The sequence below is a fragment of the Lupinus angustifolius genome, chromosome LG11 (assembly GCF_001865875.1).
Source record: "Lupinus angustifolius cultivar Tanjil chromosome LG11, LupAngTanjil_v1.0, whole genome shotgun sequence".
In the NCBI taxonomy this organism is placed as follows: Eukaryota; Viridiplantae; Streptophyta; class Magnoliopsida; order Fabales; family Fabaceae; genus Lupinus; species Lupinus angustifolius.
Window position 1 is genome coordinate 12,186,943 of NC_032019.1, and position 12,711 is coordinate 12,199,653.

Below are 12,711 nucleotides of genomic sequence, written 5' to 3' on the forward strand. Positions count from 1 at the left end.
ATATATCTTTAGAATTATTGATGCATTTTGTAACAAAAAATAATAAATACATTTATTTGTATATTATTTGGACTTGTTTCCACAATATACCATGTTTTGAGGATTATTTATCAGGTAAGGGTGGTTAGTGTAATGAAAGTATAAAACTGAGGAGTTTGTGTAAGTGTAAAAATATGAGGGATAATTTATATAATTTCACTAAAACTCTAAAACTCAGGTGTAATTTACTCTAATTTTAATGTTACGTGTCGGATAGAAAAAGAGACACGTGTCGTGTGTTGATGTCTTCTGTTTCTGCGTGCTTCTTACAAAAATCTGTGTACTTATTAGGACACACATAGAAGAGAATAATAAGAAAAACGAAAAGAAAAGAAAAGAACTTTACCTAATCTTATCGTTTTCATTATACCCAAAAAGGTATTGTTTTATGAACATGATCTTCTCATTTTTTATATATCTATTTGTTCTGTGAATAATCACTTATGAAATTGTTGTTTTGTTGGGTTGAGATTTTGATCAAAATTAACTACAGCTAAGGTGAAAGGTTGGGATTCTTTTCTATACACGTTCTCTACATGTTTTGTTTAGATGATTTGATGTGTAAAGCACTGATTTTTACGTACTTCTTCTTAATTTTGTTCTGGGTTTTGATTAAGTTTTGTTTTTGGATCTATTTATTGCATTGACTGAATTCGTCTTGGTCAAAGTGTCTACTAGGTCAAAGTAATTGAAATTTTAATGTTATGAGTGAAGAATAAAAGATATATATGAAGTTTATATTCTACTTAAGTTTGATCTTCAAATTATATGTGTTTTTTTTTAAAAAATGAATGGTACTTTTGGTGACTATGAACTTTGAATGGATTTAGTTTTCAATATCAATAGGTAGATATTTTAGTTACTTTCTTTCCTTTTCTATTTTTGTATTCTTGAATTTGTTGTAAACTCTTATTTCTACTTGAAATTCCATATTGCTTACCTATGAAATAACTTGCTTTACATTTCCTTTTCTGTTTTTGGTGAATGATCTGCTAGTTGAGATATCATAGAACCAAATCTGATAGACCATTTGTATGGGAAAATGATTTTAAAAAAGGTTCAGTTTTGTATTGGTTCCACTCTCAAGCTTTAACTTTTTTTTTGTTAATAATTGAACATCAGCATGATGAAAAGTAATTGAAACATTAAATTCTTATTAAAATAGAGGAAAATGCAAATATTAAGGTTTATGCTCTTTGTTGATAGAAAATCAATTCACAAAATGATCCAAAATATGATGCTGAGTTAGTTCTTAATCAACAGAAACTTTCTGCCTATTTGGAAAAATATAAATTGTATAATCTGAGTTAGAATTTCCTGTTTTTCTTTCCATCTTGTAAAAATATGTGAATATATTGACACTTTTAGGAACTAGCTTTATTGGAGACTGGTAGTGCTTATGTATTATAAATTTTTCAGCAATTTTAGTCAATTGTGTAGCAACAGCATATTATTTTTTCCACTTTCCATTCATAAACTTCATAATCATAGTTCATAATCATATTGGCTTATACTTGTCTTTCATTTTGGTGAATAATTTTTACTTGTCTTTGTTGTGTTCTGTTTTGTACTTTTTATGAGTAGGATTCCTTATCCTTCCTTCTTCTTTTCACCCCCTTCATCTTGAATTTCTTATTTTAACTGTTATTTGTTGATTTTTGTTCAGGTAATCAAGTTTGTGTTCTCCTTAAAAAGGACCATTATATCTCGTCAATTTGTTGAAGAAAGAAATGGCTGATCATGGAACTGTGGCTGCTATAGCCATAGGCATTTTGTTTCCTGTCTTGTTTTCGGCTTTGTTCTTGGGAAAAAAGAGAAGAAAAGTAAGAGGGGTTCCAGTAGATGTTGGTGGTGAGGCAGGTTATGCAATTCGTAATGCTCGAAAACCTGAGTTGGCTGAAGTTCCTTGGGAAGGAGCGACAACGATGGCCCATCTATTTGAGCAATCTTGTAAGAAATATACCCACAATCGGTTTCTCGGAACTAGAAAACAGATTGGAAAGGAGTTAGTTACAGCTAGCGATGGCAGGAAGTTTGAGAAAGTCCACCTAGGAGACTATGAATGGGAAACATATGAAGAGGTTTTTACTCGTGTGTCCAACTTTGCATCTGGTCTTATTAAGTTGGGCCATAATATAGATAGGCATGTTGCTATTTTCTCTGATACCCGGGCCGAGTGGCTCATTTCCCTTCAGGTAAGTTTGCCTTGTTATCTTGATTTCCTTGTGCCATTCCACTACTATGTTTGGGTTTTACTGGTTCTGCATTCATAAAAATTCTTGCTGGACTGTAGGGTTGCTTCCGGCAGAATATAACAGTTGTTACTATTTACGCTTCTCTAGGTGAGGATGCCCTGATACACTCGCTAAACGAGGTACGAAATTGTCATCTCTTGCATAATTTTAGTATAATTAGATGAAAATAGTTAATCATAGGCAAAACATACTTTATAATTACAATAACTGGGTGGTGTGGTATGTCCTAACTTGAAACTTCGGAATATCGACAGACACAAGTATCTACCCTTATCTGTGACTCCAAGCAGTTGAGGAAGTTGGATTCAATAAAGTCAAGACTAACATCTGTCCAAAATATAATTTACTTCGAGGATGATGATGTAGAAGAAAATGCTTTCAGAGGAAGTTTGAGTGACTGGACAATCGCATCTTTCAGTGAAGTTCAGAAACTTGGGAAAGAAAACCCCGTCGAACCAAGCCTGCCTTCCAAGAATGGTATTGCTGTTGTCATGTATACAAGTGGTAGTACAGGTTTGCCAAAGGTTTGTTTCTTCTTTTTGTTAACGATGGCCCTTTGTTGTGTGTAAATAATTTATTGTTCATATTTGTGCTATGCTACACGCAGTGTTTTAAATTGCAGTTGTTGTCGTGATTGTGATCACGGTTGTGGTTACTGTGATCACGGTCATTGTGGCTGAATTATGTTGTGGTTTAAAAAATATTTTTGAATATGAAGCGGCCTAAATGCGGCTGCCCTGTGGCCACACCATTGTGATTCGGTTGCGGCGATCACCACAACCGCAACATTGTAGCCGCATCATGTGATACGGTCCACAATTTGAATCACTGGCCTGCACGTGTGCTGTCCGGAATCATCCTTGTCTGAACAATCTGAAACCTATTAAAGAATGTATACCTAAGTAACATAATTTATAACTAGCGACTGGGGTCTTGCTATGATTTATGTCAGTGCAGTTTTAGGTAGTAAATATGTATATGTACAAGATCCATATGAGGTAATATAATCTTATTAATTCACTGTTTATATATCGTAGCATTTTTCTTGTCTGTTAACATTGAGCGCTAGGAGGACTTCCAAACACAAAGATATGCCTTTCATTTTAATCTGATTAAGTGTTGTAACCATGTAGGGTGTCATGATTACTCACGGGAACATCGTAGCCACTACAGCAGCTGTTATGACTGTGATTCCAAATATGGGTAGCAAGGATGTATACTTGGCATACTTGCCTCTTGCTCATGTTTTTGAAATGGCAGCAGAGGTAATTTCTTCTTGGCCTTACCGTCTCGGAAGTTTATACTATCATACCTAAATTACTGTGGTTGTCCAGTCTGTTATGCTGGCTGCAGGTGTTGCAATTGGCTATGGCTCTCCTCTAACTTTGACAGACACATCTAGTAAAATCAAGAAGGGAACCAAGGGAGATGCTACTGTGTTAAAGCCCACACTTTTGACTGCAGTACCAGCGATTCTCGACCGCATTCGAGATGGAGTTCTGAAAAAGGTGTGAATTCAACTGTAGCTATGAGAAAAGCTATTTACTCTCCCGAAACATATGCTAGCAAAGATATTTTTGAAGTAACTTACTCCATCAAGTAATACCATTAGGTAGGGAACAGGGATTTGCAGTCCCTGCCTTACCGCTCGGTCAAGGTGCCAAAATGATACAAAAAATATCCGAGAACATACCCTTATTTTTTATATCTTAAAATCCGCGCCAGCTACAAACAATGGCTCGAATAAACCCAAGTTGCCAATAAATACATTTAGAGTAAGGTCTTTTCTAATGATTTGTCCTATTCATCTTCCCCTTTTAATTTGACTACCTTCCATTTGATCCACTTTTTGTATGGTGGTGTTTATTAGTCTTCTCCTTTGAAGTACATTCATTGTAATCGATAACTTATCTTTCCTTGTTTGTTAACTCATTCACATCAACACTTTCATATCCACTACACCTATTTTTTTACCCTTACCCTAGTGAGATCTCTATAGTGTTCAACATTCACTGCCAAAGAGTATTACTGGTCTTGTAGATATCTTGTCAAATTTTACATTGAGTTGGATAGGCACTTTGCAATCATGAATTGCAGTAACTTGACCTTTTTTTTTAACTTTTCCTTGCATACTCAATGCTTTTAACCATTCGTTAAATAGTTATTTCTCTTCATTATTCTTTTCTGTGTTGTACTTTAGATTGAAGAAAAGGGGGGGATTGTGAAGAATATTTTCCAGATTGCATACAAGCGCCGACTGGCTGCTGTAGAAGGAAGCTGGCTAGGGGCTTGGGGATTGGAGAAGTGGGTGTGGGATGCAATCGTCTTTAAAAATGTCCGTACTTTACTTGGAGGCCACATCCGGTTTATGCTTTGTGGTGGAGCCCCTCTATCCGGAGATTCACAACGCTTTATCAATATATGCATTGGGTAATGATTCCCATCTTCGTAGTACATATATTACTTGGTCGGAATTTTAACTTGTCAACTTTATGATTGTGTGTCTATTTGTGTGTGTTCACATGCGTGTGTATTTAAGGTTATGGTTCTGGGAAGATAGAGTTATGTATATTCTATATTTTATTTAATTATTTCAATGTGAGTTTCTATATAATTTCAAATGTAAGATAGTATATAATATATAATATATAATATATAATATATAATATATAATATATAATATTCAATGGGTGCATGTCAATGACAATTTTCATGTATAATGCATTTCACAGCACAGTTTTGGTTAGAAGAATTAAGGGTTTAGGGTAGAGGAAAAACAAAAGAGAGAAAGATGGATAAATAATAACAGTGATTATATTATTAATAATTCACAATGTGATACAATTCCATAACCTAGTACTCTTATTTATACTAATATTTAGAATATAAGACAAAGCCCACTAACATTAACAACCTTAATATCTTTTAACATTCGCCTTCAATTACACTTAAGCTTATTATAGGTAGTAAAATCAACTCAACCGATCTCAACAAAGAGCCTAGGAAACTAATACCCCCCCCCCCTGAATGACAAAACCTTGGCATTATCCTTGGTAGACAGCTCCTTGCTTCTCCTTAGTAAACATCCTAAGCAAATGAGGCGGAGTTTGGAGACTTCAACCTTTCACCAGTGTCGACCTGTTCCTCCAAAACACAGTTAGATATCATACCATCCAGAAATGATCACCAATCATTGTGTCTACACGAGTATTACTTATATATATATATGTGTGTGTGTGTTAAAAATATTTATGTTGTGTCCATAATCTTCGGTATAGCGGCCACCCCGCTCCCGCATACCGCAATATTGTTTTTGGGGCTGGCCGCTTGGTGTATAACTATGCCTCCATTGTGCAATCAAGATATGAATTACATCATATGCCTCTCGTAGGAAACGAAAGGAGAAAGTAGGTACAGTTGTTGTGACTTGCTTGAGTGTTTTGCTCTCAGAATGTTGATATTTGTATTCATGAAGGAAGAAAGACAACTTGCATTTACAAGACGCGTTGAACTGTTGTTTTTGGAGCTAGGCTTATTTTATTTCAATATAATGGAGTACTATTTGAAAAAGAGCTCCAAATTTCCGTCTGATATTAATTTCCGTCTCTATGCTGCTGTTGGTTTCCTAAATTTGGAACAGGTCTATGCTTCTTGTAAATGCAAGTTGTATCTATTCTTTCATGAGTATAAATATACACATGTTGAGTTTGAATCACTCAAGCAATTCACAACACTTGTGTCTATTCTCTCTTTTCTCTAACCTTCCAATTTGATATGGTATCGAAGCAACTTCTCTCTGTACTCTCAAGAGTCAACACTATTAGAATGCTTTTTTCGTTATATTTGTCCACTTGGATTTATAATTCTCTATATTTACTTGTCAACAGGTCTCCTATCGGACAAGGATATGGCTTGACAGAAACATTTGCTGGGGCTGCTTTCTCTGAGGCGGACGACTACAGCGTGGGGCGTGTTGGTCCACCTCCTCCGTGTAGCTATCTTAAGGTATGTCGTATATCCAGACTCAGTTAATAAAAATCTAGTTCGGCCAACTTCCAACCTCTACTTACTACCCAATATTTTATTATATCATGGTAATTGTCATTAAGTATTACATTTTTCATCTGATTAATAATAAATAAATAGAAAATTGACTTCGAACATTAGCAAGTAGTACCTCCGAAATAAGAAATTAAAAATCTCTTAAGCTTTGATAGAACTTGCAGTTTCAGCCACTTAAAAGCCTTATTTGGAGAAATTGATTAATTTTTATAATCTGGTTGTCTAGCTTGTTTCTTGGGAAGAAGGAGGATATAGGACCTCAGACAAACCATTGCCGCGAGGAGAGGTTGTAGTTGGAGGATTCAGTGTGACAGCTGGTTACTTTAAGAATGAAGAAAAAACTAATGAAGTGTACAAGGTACTATCCAAACTTGCATTATATGCATGCCACTTTTCTTGTGCATATATAAGCTGCACTTATCATCTTTTATCCTAGTACAGGTTGATGAGAGAGGTATGCGGTGGTTTTATACCGGTGACATCGGGCAATTCCATCCCGATGGGTGTCTTGAGATTGTAGACAGGAAGAAGGATATCGTCAAACTTCAACATGGAGAATATATTTCTCTGGGAAAGGTGAGTTAAACTAGACCTTACTGTTGAATCTGGTGGAAGTATTGACACAAGCTTCAAAAACTTTTCTGGGTCTTAAGTTGTATTTCAATTTCACTTTAACTGCAGGTTGAGGCAGCACTTTCATCATGTGATTATGTGGATAGTGTAATGGTACATGCAGATCCCTTTCACAGTTACTGTGTGGCACTAGTTGTTGCTTCACGTCATTCCTTGGAGAAGTGGGCCCAAGAAGCTGGTATTGAATACAAAGATTTCTCTGAACTTTGTAACAAACCTGAAGCTGTCACTGAGGTCTTACAGTCCATTTTCAAGGTTAGCTAATATGTAGATAGTTCTATGCTCAAATTTATGCTGGATATTATTGCCTTGGTTGTCCATTCATAATTTATCAATTATCAACATATGCATAAACCACTTAACTGTATTCTCAATGTAACAGACAATGGATATATAAATCTTTCATCATTAGGCTCTTCCAGTGTTTTAAATTACAGTTGCGGTCACGATTGTGATTGCAGCCATTGAAATGCGAATTGTGGCTGTTGCGGTGTGAAATTTTTCGAATAAAAAAAATATTCTTTAATTTAATGTGGCATGATGCGGTATCATTGTGATTCGGTGTCACATTACAATTGCGGTGTGATGCGGTTACAGAGGTCACTGCAACCGCGATATTGTGGCCGCATCACTTGATTCGGTCCGCAATTTGAATCGGTGCACTATCAACTTCTCTTAACAAGGCATCTATAATCTATACAACCCTTATATGTGCTGCATAGTAAATGTGGCTCATTTCCCTTTTTGTATATTTCAGGTTGCAAAAGCTGGAAAGCTGCAGAAAACTGAAATTCCTGCTAAGATTAAGTTGCTCCCAGATCCATGGACACCAGAATCTGGATTAGTCACTGCTGCTCTCAAGATAAAGAGAGAACAGTTGAAAGCCAGATTCAAAGATGATCTTCACAAGTTGTATGCATGAAATATCTAACCTTTTTGTCAATGGGTTATTTATGTGAACTCTGTTTTTTATTTTTCTAATATTATGATCTTCAAACTTATGCTACTAATCATATTTCTGGATGATGTATCTTTTGTAATGCAACTACTCTACCATAAAAATTAACATGAAATATCATCAACATGTGTTCACTTGCTGTTAAAAAATGTTTTTGAAGGAATCAAAATAAAATTTATACTGGAAATCACCACTAAAATTTTAATGTTTCTAATGCAAAAAACTTATTTTTAATTCCTTAACCAATATTCTTAACTCTAATAGCATTAGTTAATTTGCTTTTGTCAAGAGTTGAGGATAAGTACAAAAAATGGGAAAAATATATTGGGAAAGAGCATATTACATTGGAAATGAAAAGGGTAAGATAAATGTTCTAATTTTTTCATACTTTTGTATCTTTTCCGAGTGTTGAGATTAAGTCTTACAAAGAAACCTGTGCTCTTTTTTGAAATTGGATCTCTTTCAGGCTAAAAGACTAATTATTACATACAGTAACCGGAGAAAAGTAGTATTTTTATAGAACTACAGATGATTGTACCTAAGCAGATGGATCTCAATAATGGTAAGGATTAATGATTACTAGTGTTAATCTTAGTTATGATCCATGTATTGTGGCAGTTGTGACGACTTGAAATTTTTTTGTAATTAAAAATATATTTATGGCCTGATGCATCTTAAATGCAGTTCAATTAGACAGCTTCACATGGCCCCATAATTGTAATTCAATATTACACAGTAATTACAGGGTAATGCAGTCACGAAGGTCACCACAATCATAATATTGCGCGACGACTCCAAGCGCTAGAAAATTTGATACAATTGTGAATAGGACATGAGCTACCTGTGCAATTATTAGAATAAGAATATCTTTCTGAATTAAACTCAAAATCTAGTGACCTCATTCTGCATAAAAAAGTGTATTCCCACTCAAAATCTAGTCACCTCATGTTGCATAAAAAAGTGTATTCCCACAAGTTGGAAGCAATCAGATCCATTTACTTTGGCTCAACACTATTTTGTGATATGGCTATAGTTGATAGTGACGGTCGCAGGAGAAGGTATAAACTAGGCCCAAGAAATGGTATTAATGATATAGGAAGAAGCCAAGAACCTTTGTCAAACCTGAAAATTGAACTATCATTAAAATATGTGCTCTACATTAAGGAGAAAGCTTGAAGGCCAAGGAACTTACCATTTTCTAGCAGTCATATCATTGTAAACCCAAAATGGTGCAAATGTGGAAAGTAAAGTAAAATCAATGGAAGTAACATGGATCTGCAACATGAAAACCATATTTTAGAACCTAGTATTGCCATTGCATTATTTTGTAAAGAATGGATAAGCATACAAGAAATTTGAAAATGAGGCAGAGATTTAGAATGAGTGTATAAGAACCTGTTATTTAGTTTCGCCATAAATTTGGCCAGGTGTTAGTAGGTCCTAGTAAACTACAACTTTTTTATTGGAACATCATGACTTAAATTATCAAAGATCAGCATAGCATAAAAAACGGGCTGCTGAGTGCACGAGACTCTCACTTAATGAGATCTAGGGAGGGTAAATGCACACAGCCTTATCCTGCAAGCAGAGAATTTGTTTCCAGGATTTTTTTGGTACTACCAAGGTTATCCCCTCACCTTTTTGGGTAAGGAACTAATCCTTTTTGGAGTGCGTAGTTGCCCCTCCTAACAAGTGTCGCTGCCAGGAATCGAATCATTAACCTTCTGGTCATCCTGCAGATCTAGCAGGGCCTTACACCACCAGACCAACATTTTGTAAAGTTCTTGCTAAAATTCCTATAATATCATGGTCATTAAACAACAACTTTACTATTGCGCCAAACTCATCCTCTTAATTTCCATGACATCCCTAAAGCTTATATTCTTATACAATGGAAAGTCATATCAACTATTGTAAACAGTTAGTATGAACTTACAAATTTGCTTTCTCTGAAGTACTGGTAAAATTCTTTCCACTCATTTCCCCCAGCTAAACCAGCATAAGCTATGATGGCTATCCCTGCAGCAAGTGATACCTGATGTGTAGTTGAGGTAAGTTACATACTCCAAAACAAAATGAAGAGTCTAGTACTCTAGTGTGATTTATGCTATATGGTTTATAAATTCCTTTGATTGAAAGTACCTTGTGAGCAATATAACTTGGTTATTATTCCATGAGGTCTTTCAATATTCATTCATACATGCTAAAAGAAATCTCTTGGATTCAAGAGCTACTAATCCAAATCACTGTGGATGGTTCAGAAAGGATAAATACATGTTGATTTGATATTATTTTCAGATTTTCTCCAAAATTTGACATGTGACTGCAATGGAATGATTTGTCTTGGGCATTAAACTTAGATAAATCACTTAGCACACACACTAAGTTAGATCATAACAATCTGTCTGCAACAAATTTTGAAAGATGAGGTTGAGATGAACACTTACTGCTGCAGTTACTTTTGATTCCATAAAATTCAAAGGCCACTTTTTAAGCTCAGTTTCTTCAACAGGAGGTGGTGGTGGATTCCACAGTACAAAATAGGGAAGAAGTACATAAGCACCACCAAAGCATGAGAGTATCAGGAAAGGCCAAACTGGAACTTTGCTTTTTGAGCTGTATAACAACAAATAGAAGAGATGAAATCAGTTTCAGGCACTCTTCAATAGGACAAATATGGATCAAGGAACTAAATAATTCTCCATATATAACATGCGGTCATGTGCCGTTTGAGGTTAGTCCAGTTTCTAGAGACAAAGGGCGGCCAACAAAAACCGTAGGACTTATTAGGAAATATTTATGGCATCATGATTCATGTAGCCGGCCCAACAAAGTAGGACTGAGGCTTAGTTGTTGTATAACATGTAGCATTTAAGATTTAGTTGTCACATGTATGAAATATATATATATATATATATATATATATAAGAGGGAAGTACCTTCTTCCAGTAGGAAGTAACAGCATACTATATGTCAAGGGCCACAAACCCATTATGTACCATAATGATACCAAAACTTGATTCATTCTGAAACCATCATCTCCTTTCAAATTCAGGAGCTTTTTCAAGTAATACTCATCACTGGACTGAATGAAAAAGTAATAATATCACTGATTAGAACAAAAGGAAAGGGAAGGCAAAAAAGGGTGGGGGAGCTTTTTCATATCATTGCTTGCAAACCCATAATGAGAACAACAACAATGAGTTGATCTAGTGGTGTAAGGTCCCACCGGATCCCCATATAGTTTTAATTCATGAGAATGACACTTGTTGAGATGGACTTTCGAGCAACAAAGTTAGTTCCTTAACATAGGTTGAGGGGATACATTTAGTCATACAAAAAAAAAACCATCATGGGAACATTATCTTTTGCTTGTGAGGGTAAAATCCTACCTAGACCCAATTTGGTAGAGCTTCATGTAACGTTTCTTTGCTGCTTAAATTTTTTTTCCTAACAAAATTAAAATTTGAGTTTAATTTTAACGCAGTATACTTCTTTCTACAATATTAAACAATCATATATCATGAATATGTGATTCTAAACTTCTAGTTATTGTAATTGTCAAATTCTTATAGCATTAATTCAAGTTGCGGACTGCATCACACGTGATGCGGCTGCAATACTGTGGTAGCGGTGACTACCGCAACCGCATCATAATGATGCGGTCATATCGGGTTGCAATGCAACCATATGAGACCACATTTAGGTTGTATAAGACTGCAATACAACCGCATCAGGCCAAATCAGACCATATCAATTTAAAAAATAACTTTTCAATCAAAAAATAATTCAAATTGCAACGGCCGCACTTCACCACAATTTTAGTAACTACAACCATAACTGCAACCACAATTTAAAACATTGTTCTGATGATGATGCATTGCAATTAAATCCAAAACTAGAATATCATAAATATAAATAAACAACTAAGAAAGTGAAGATATTGAATTGGTATGAATCATTTTCATGATTTCATAATGTCATTCAAGACAATGAAGATTGGAGATATAACATAAAAACATTGTTGCAGTTTAACTTAACATACATACCGGTGTCTGGTTTGGTGCTAGAAAGAAAACATAGTACATAAGTCCAGCCCACAACAACAACAACAAAATTGATGTTGTCCAATCTCTTTCATTTCCACCATTTCCATTTTCATTCTCAACTTCATTTTCATTCTTCACATTCTCTTGGTTCACGGAACTATGACAAATATGAAAAATGCTACCCTTTAATGATGGGGTATTATTGGTTTTAACAAAAAGAGGTTTTTTAAAACAAGTGGAAAATCTTGTGGCTATTGTTTTTCTGTAAGGTAGAAGTGTGAGTTGAGGGTTGTGGGGTTGAAGTGAAGTTCTTGAATTTTGGTTTTTGAGAGGAAGATGTGGTAAAGTGGAGAAATTGCAAGAGATGAGATTAGCTTTAGCCATCATAGTGAATTCTGAAGAGTTGTAGAGATTATTTTTCTCTCTGAGGATAGGCTCTGGTTTTATGTCACTTTATCTATCCCCACCGAGGGGGAAATTAAGATTAACATGTGAATCTTAGGGAATAAATATAAAAAAGGTAAAATATTTACTTTGAAGAATAAATATTTAAAAGGATATTTACTTTGAAGAATAAATATAATAGAAAAATAATTTTAAATTAGTATATATAAAAAAGAATAAATAAACTTCATATTTACTACATAGTTTATTATTTTACTGATATTTTACAGCCAACCTATTCTATGTAATTTTGTAGATTTTATAGTTGTAT

General features: G+C 34.8%; 2 protein-coding genes across 4 annotated transcripts; one reads left to right on the forward strand and one right to left on the reverse strand.

Moving 5' to 3' along the window:
* Positions 325–8,081, forward strand: LOC109360798 (long chain acyl-CoA synthetase 8). 2 transcript variants are annotated; one of them, XM_019605924.1, is made up of 12 exons: positions 325–417; positions 1,706–2,234; positions 2,333–2,413; positions 2,549–2,818; positions 3,428–3,559; positions 3,629–3,802; positions 4,495–4,724; positions 6,182–6,299; positions 6,583–6,714; positions 6,798–6,932; positions 7,038–7,244; positions 7,747–8,081. In XM_019605924.1, the coding sequence occupies exons 2-12, from the start codon at positions 1,770–1,772 to the stop codon at positions 7,909–7,911; spliced, it is 2,109 nt and encodes a 702-aa protein (XP_019461469.1). In that variant the 5' UTR covers positions 325–417; positions 1,706–1,769; the 3' UTR covers positions 7,912–8,081. The 2 variants fall into 2 exon arrangements, with proteins under 2 accessions (XP_019461469.1, XP_019461470.1); XM_019605925.1 differs by lacking the exon at positions 325–417 and adding an exon at positions 525–544.
* LOC109359151 lies at positions 8,703–12,452 on the reverse strand. 2 transcript variants are annotated; one of them, XR_002109037.1, is made up of 7 exons: positions 11,997–12,452; positions 10,887–11,032; positions 10,395–10,563; positions 9,884–9,982; positions 9,140–9,222; positions 8,890–9,069; positions 8,703–8,844 (listed from the first exon to the last, which is right to left on the reverse strand). XR_002109037.1 is itself a non-coding variant. In XM_019603707.1 (7 exons), the coding sequence occupies exons 1-6, from the start codon at positions 12,381–12,383 to the stop codon at positions 8,943–8,945; spliced, it is 1,011 nt and encodes a 336-aa protein (XP_019459252.1). In that variant the 5' UTR covers positions 12,384–12,452; the 3' UTR covers positions 8,703–8,856; positions 8,901–8,942. The 2 variants fall into 2 exon arrangements, 1 of the variants encoding a protein (XP_019459252.1); XM_019603707.1 differs by having other exon boundaries at positions 8,703–8,856; positions 8,901–9,069.

Excerpts from the sequence above, each read along its gene's own strand:
- LOC109359151 (XM_019603707.1), bottom strand. The coding sequence starts at position 12,383 with ATGATGGCTAAAGCTAATCTCATCTCTTGCAATTTCTCCACTTTACCA. Across the intron at positions 10,564-10,886 it reads TTACTTCCTACTGGAAGAAG|CTCAAAAAGCAAAGTTCCAG; the intron begins GTACTTCCCTCT and ends GTTGTTATACAG. Across the intron at positions 9,983-10,394 it reads AATCAAAAGTAACTGCAGCA|GTATCACTTGCTGCAGGGAT; the intron begins GTAAGTGTTCAT and ends ACTACACATCAG.
- LOC109360798 (XM_019605924.1), top strand. The coding sequence starts at position 1,770 with ATGGCTGATCATGGAACTGTGGCTGCTATAGCCATAGGCATTTTGTTT. Across the intron at positions 3,560-3,628 it reads TTTTTGAAATGGCAGCAGAG|TCTGTTATGCTGGCTGCAGG; the intron begins GTAATTTCTTCT and ends GTGGTTGTCCAG. Across the intron at positions 6,300-6,582 it reads CTCCGTGTAGCTATCTTAAG|CTTGTTTCTTGGGAAGAAGG; the intron begins GTATGTCGTATA and ends CTGGTTGTCTAG.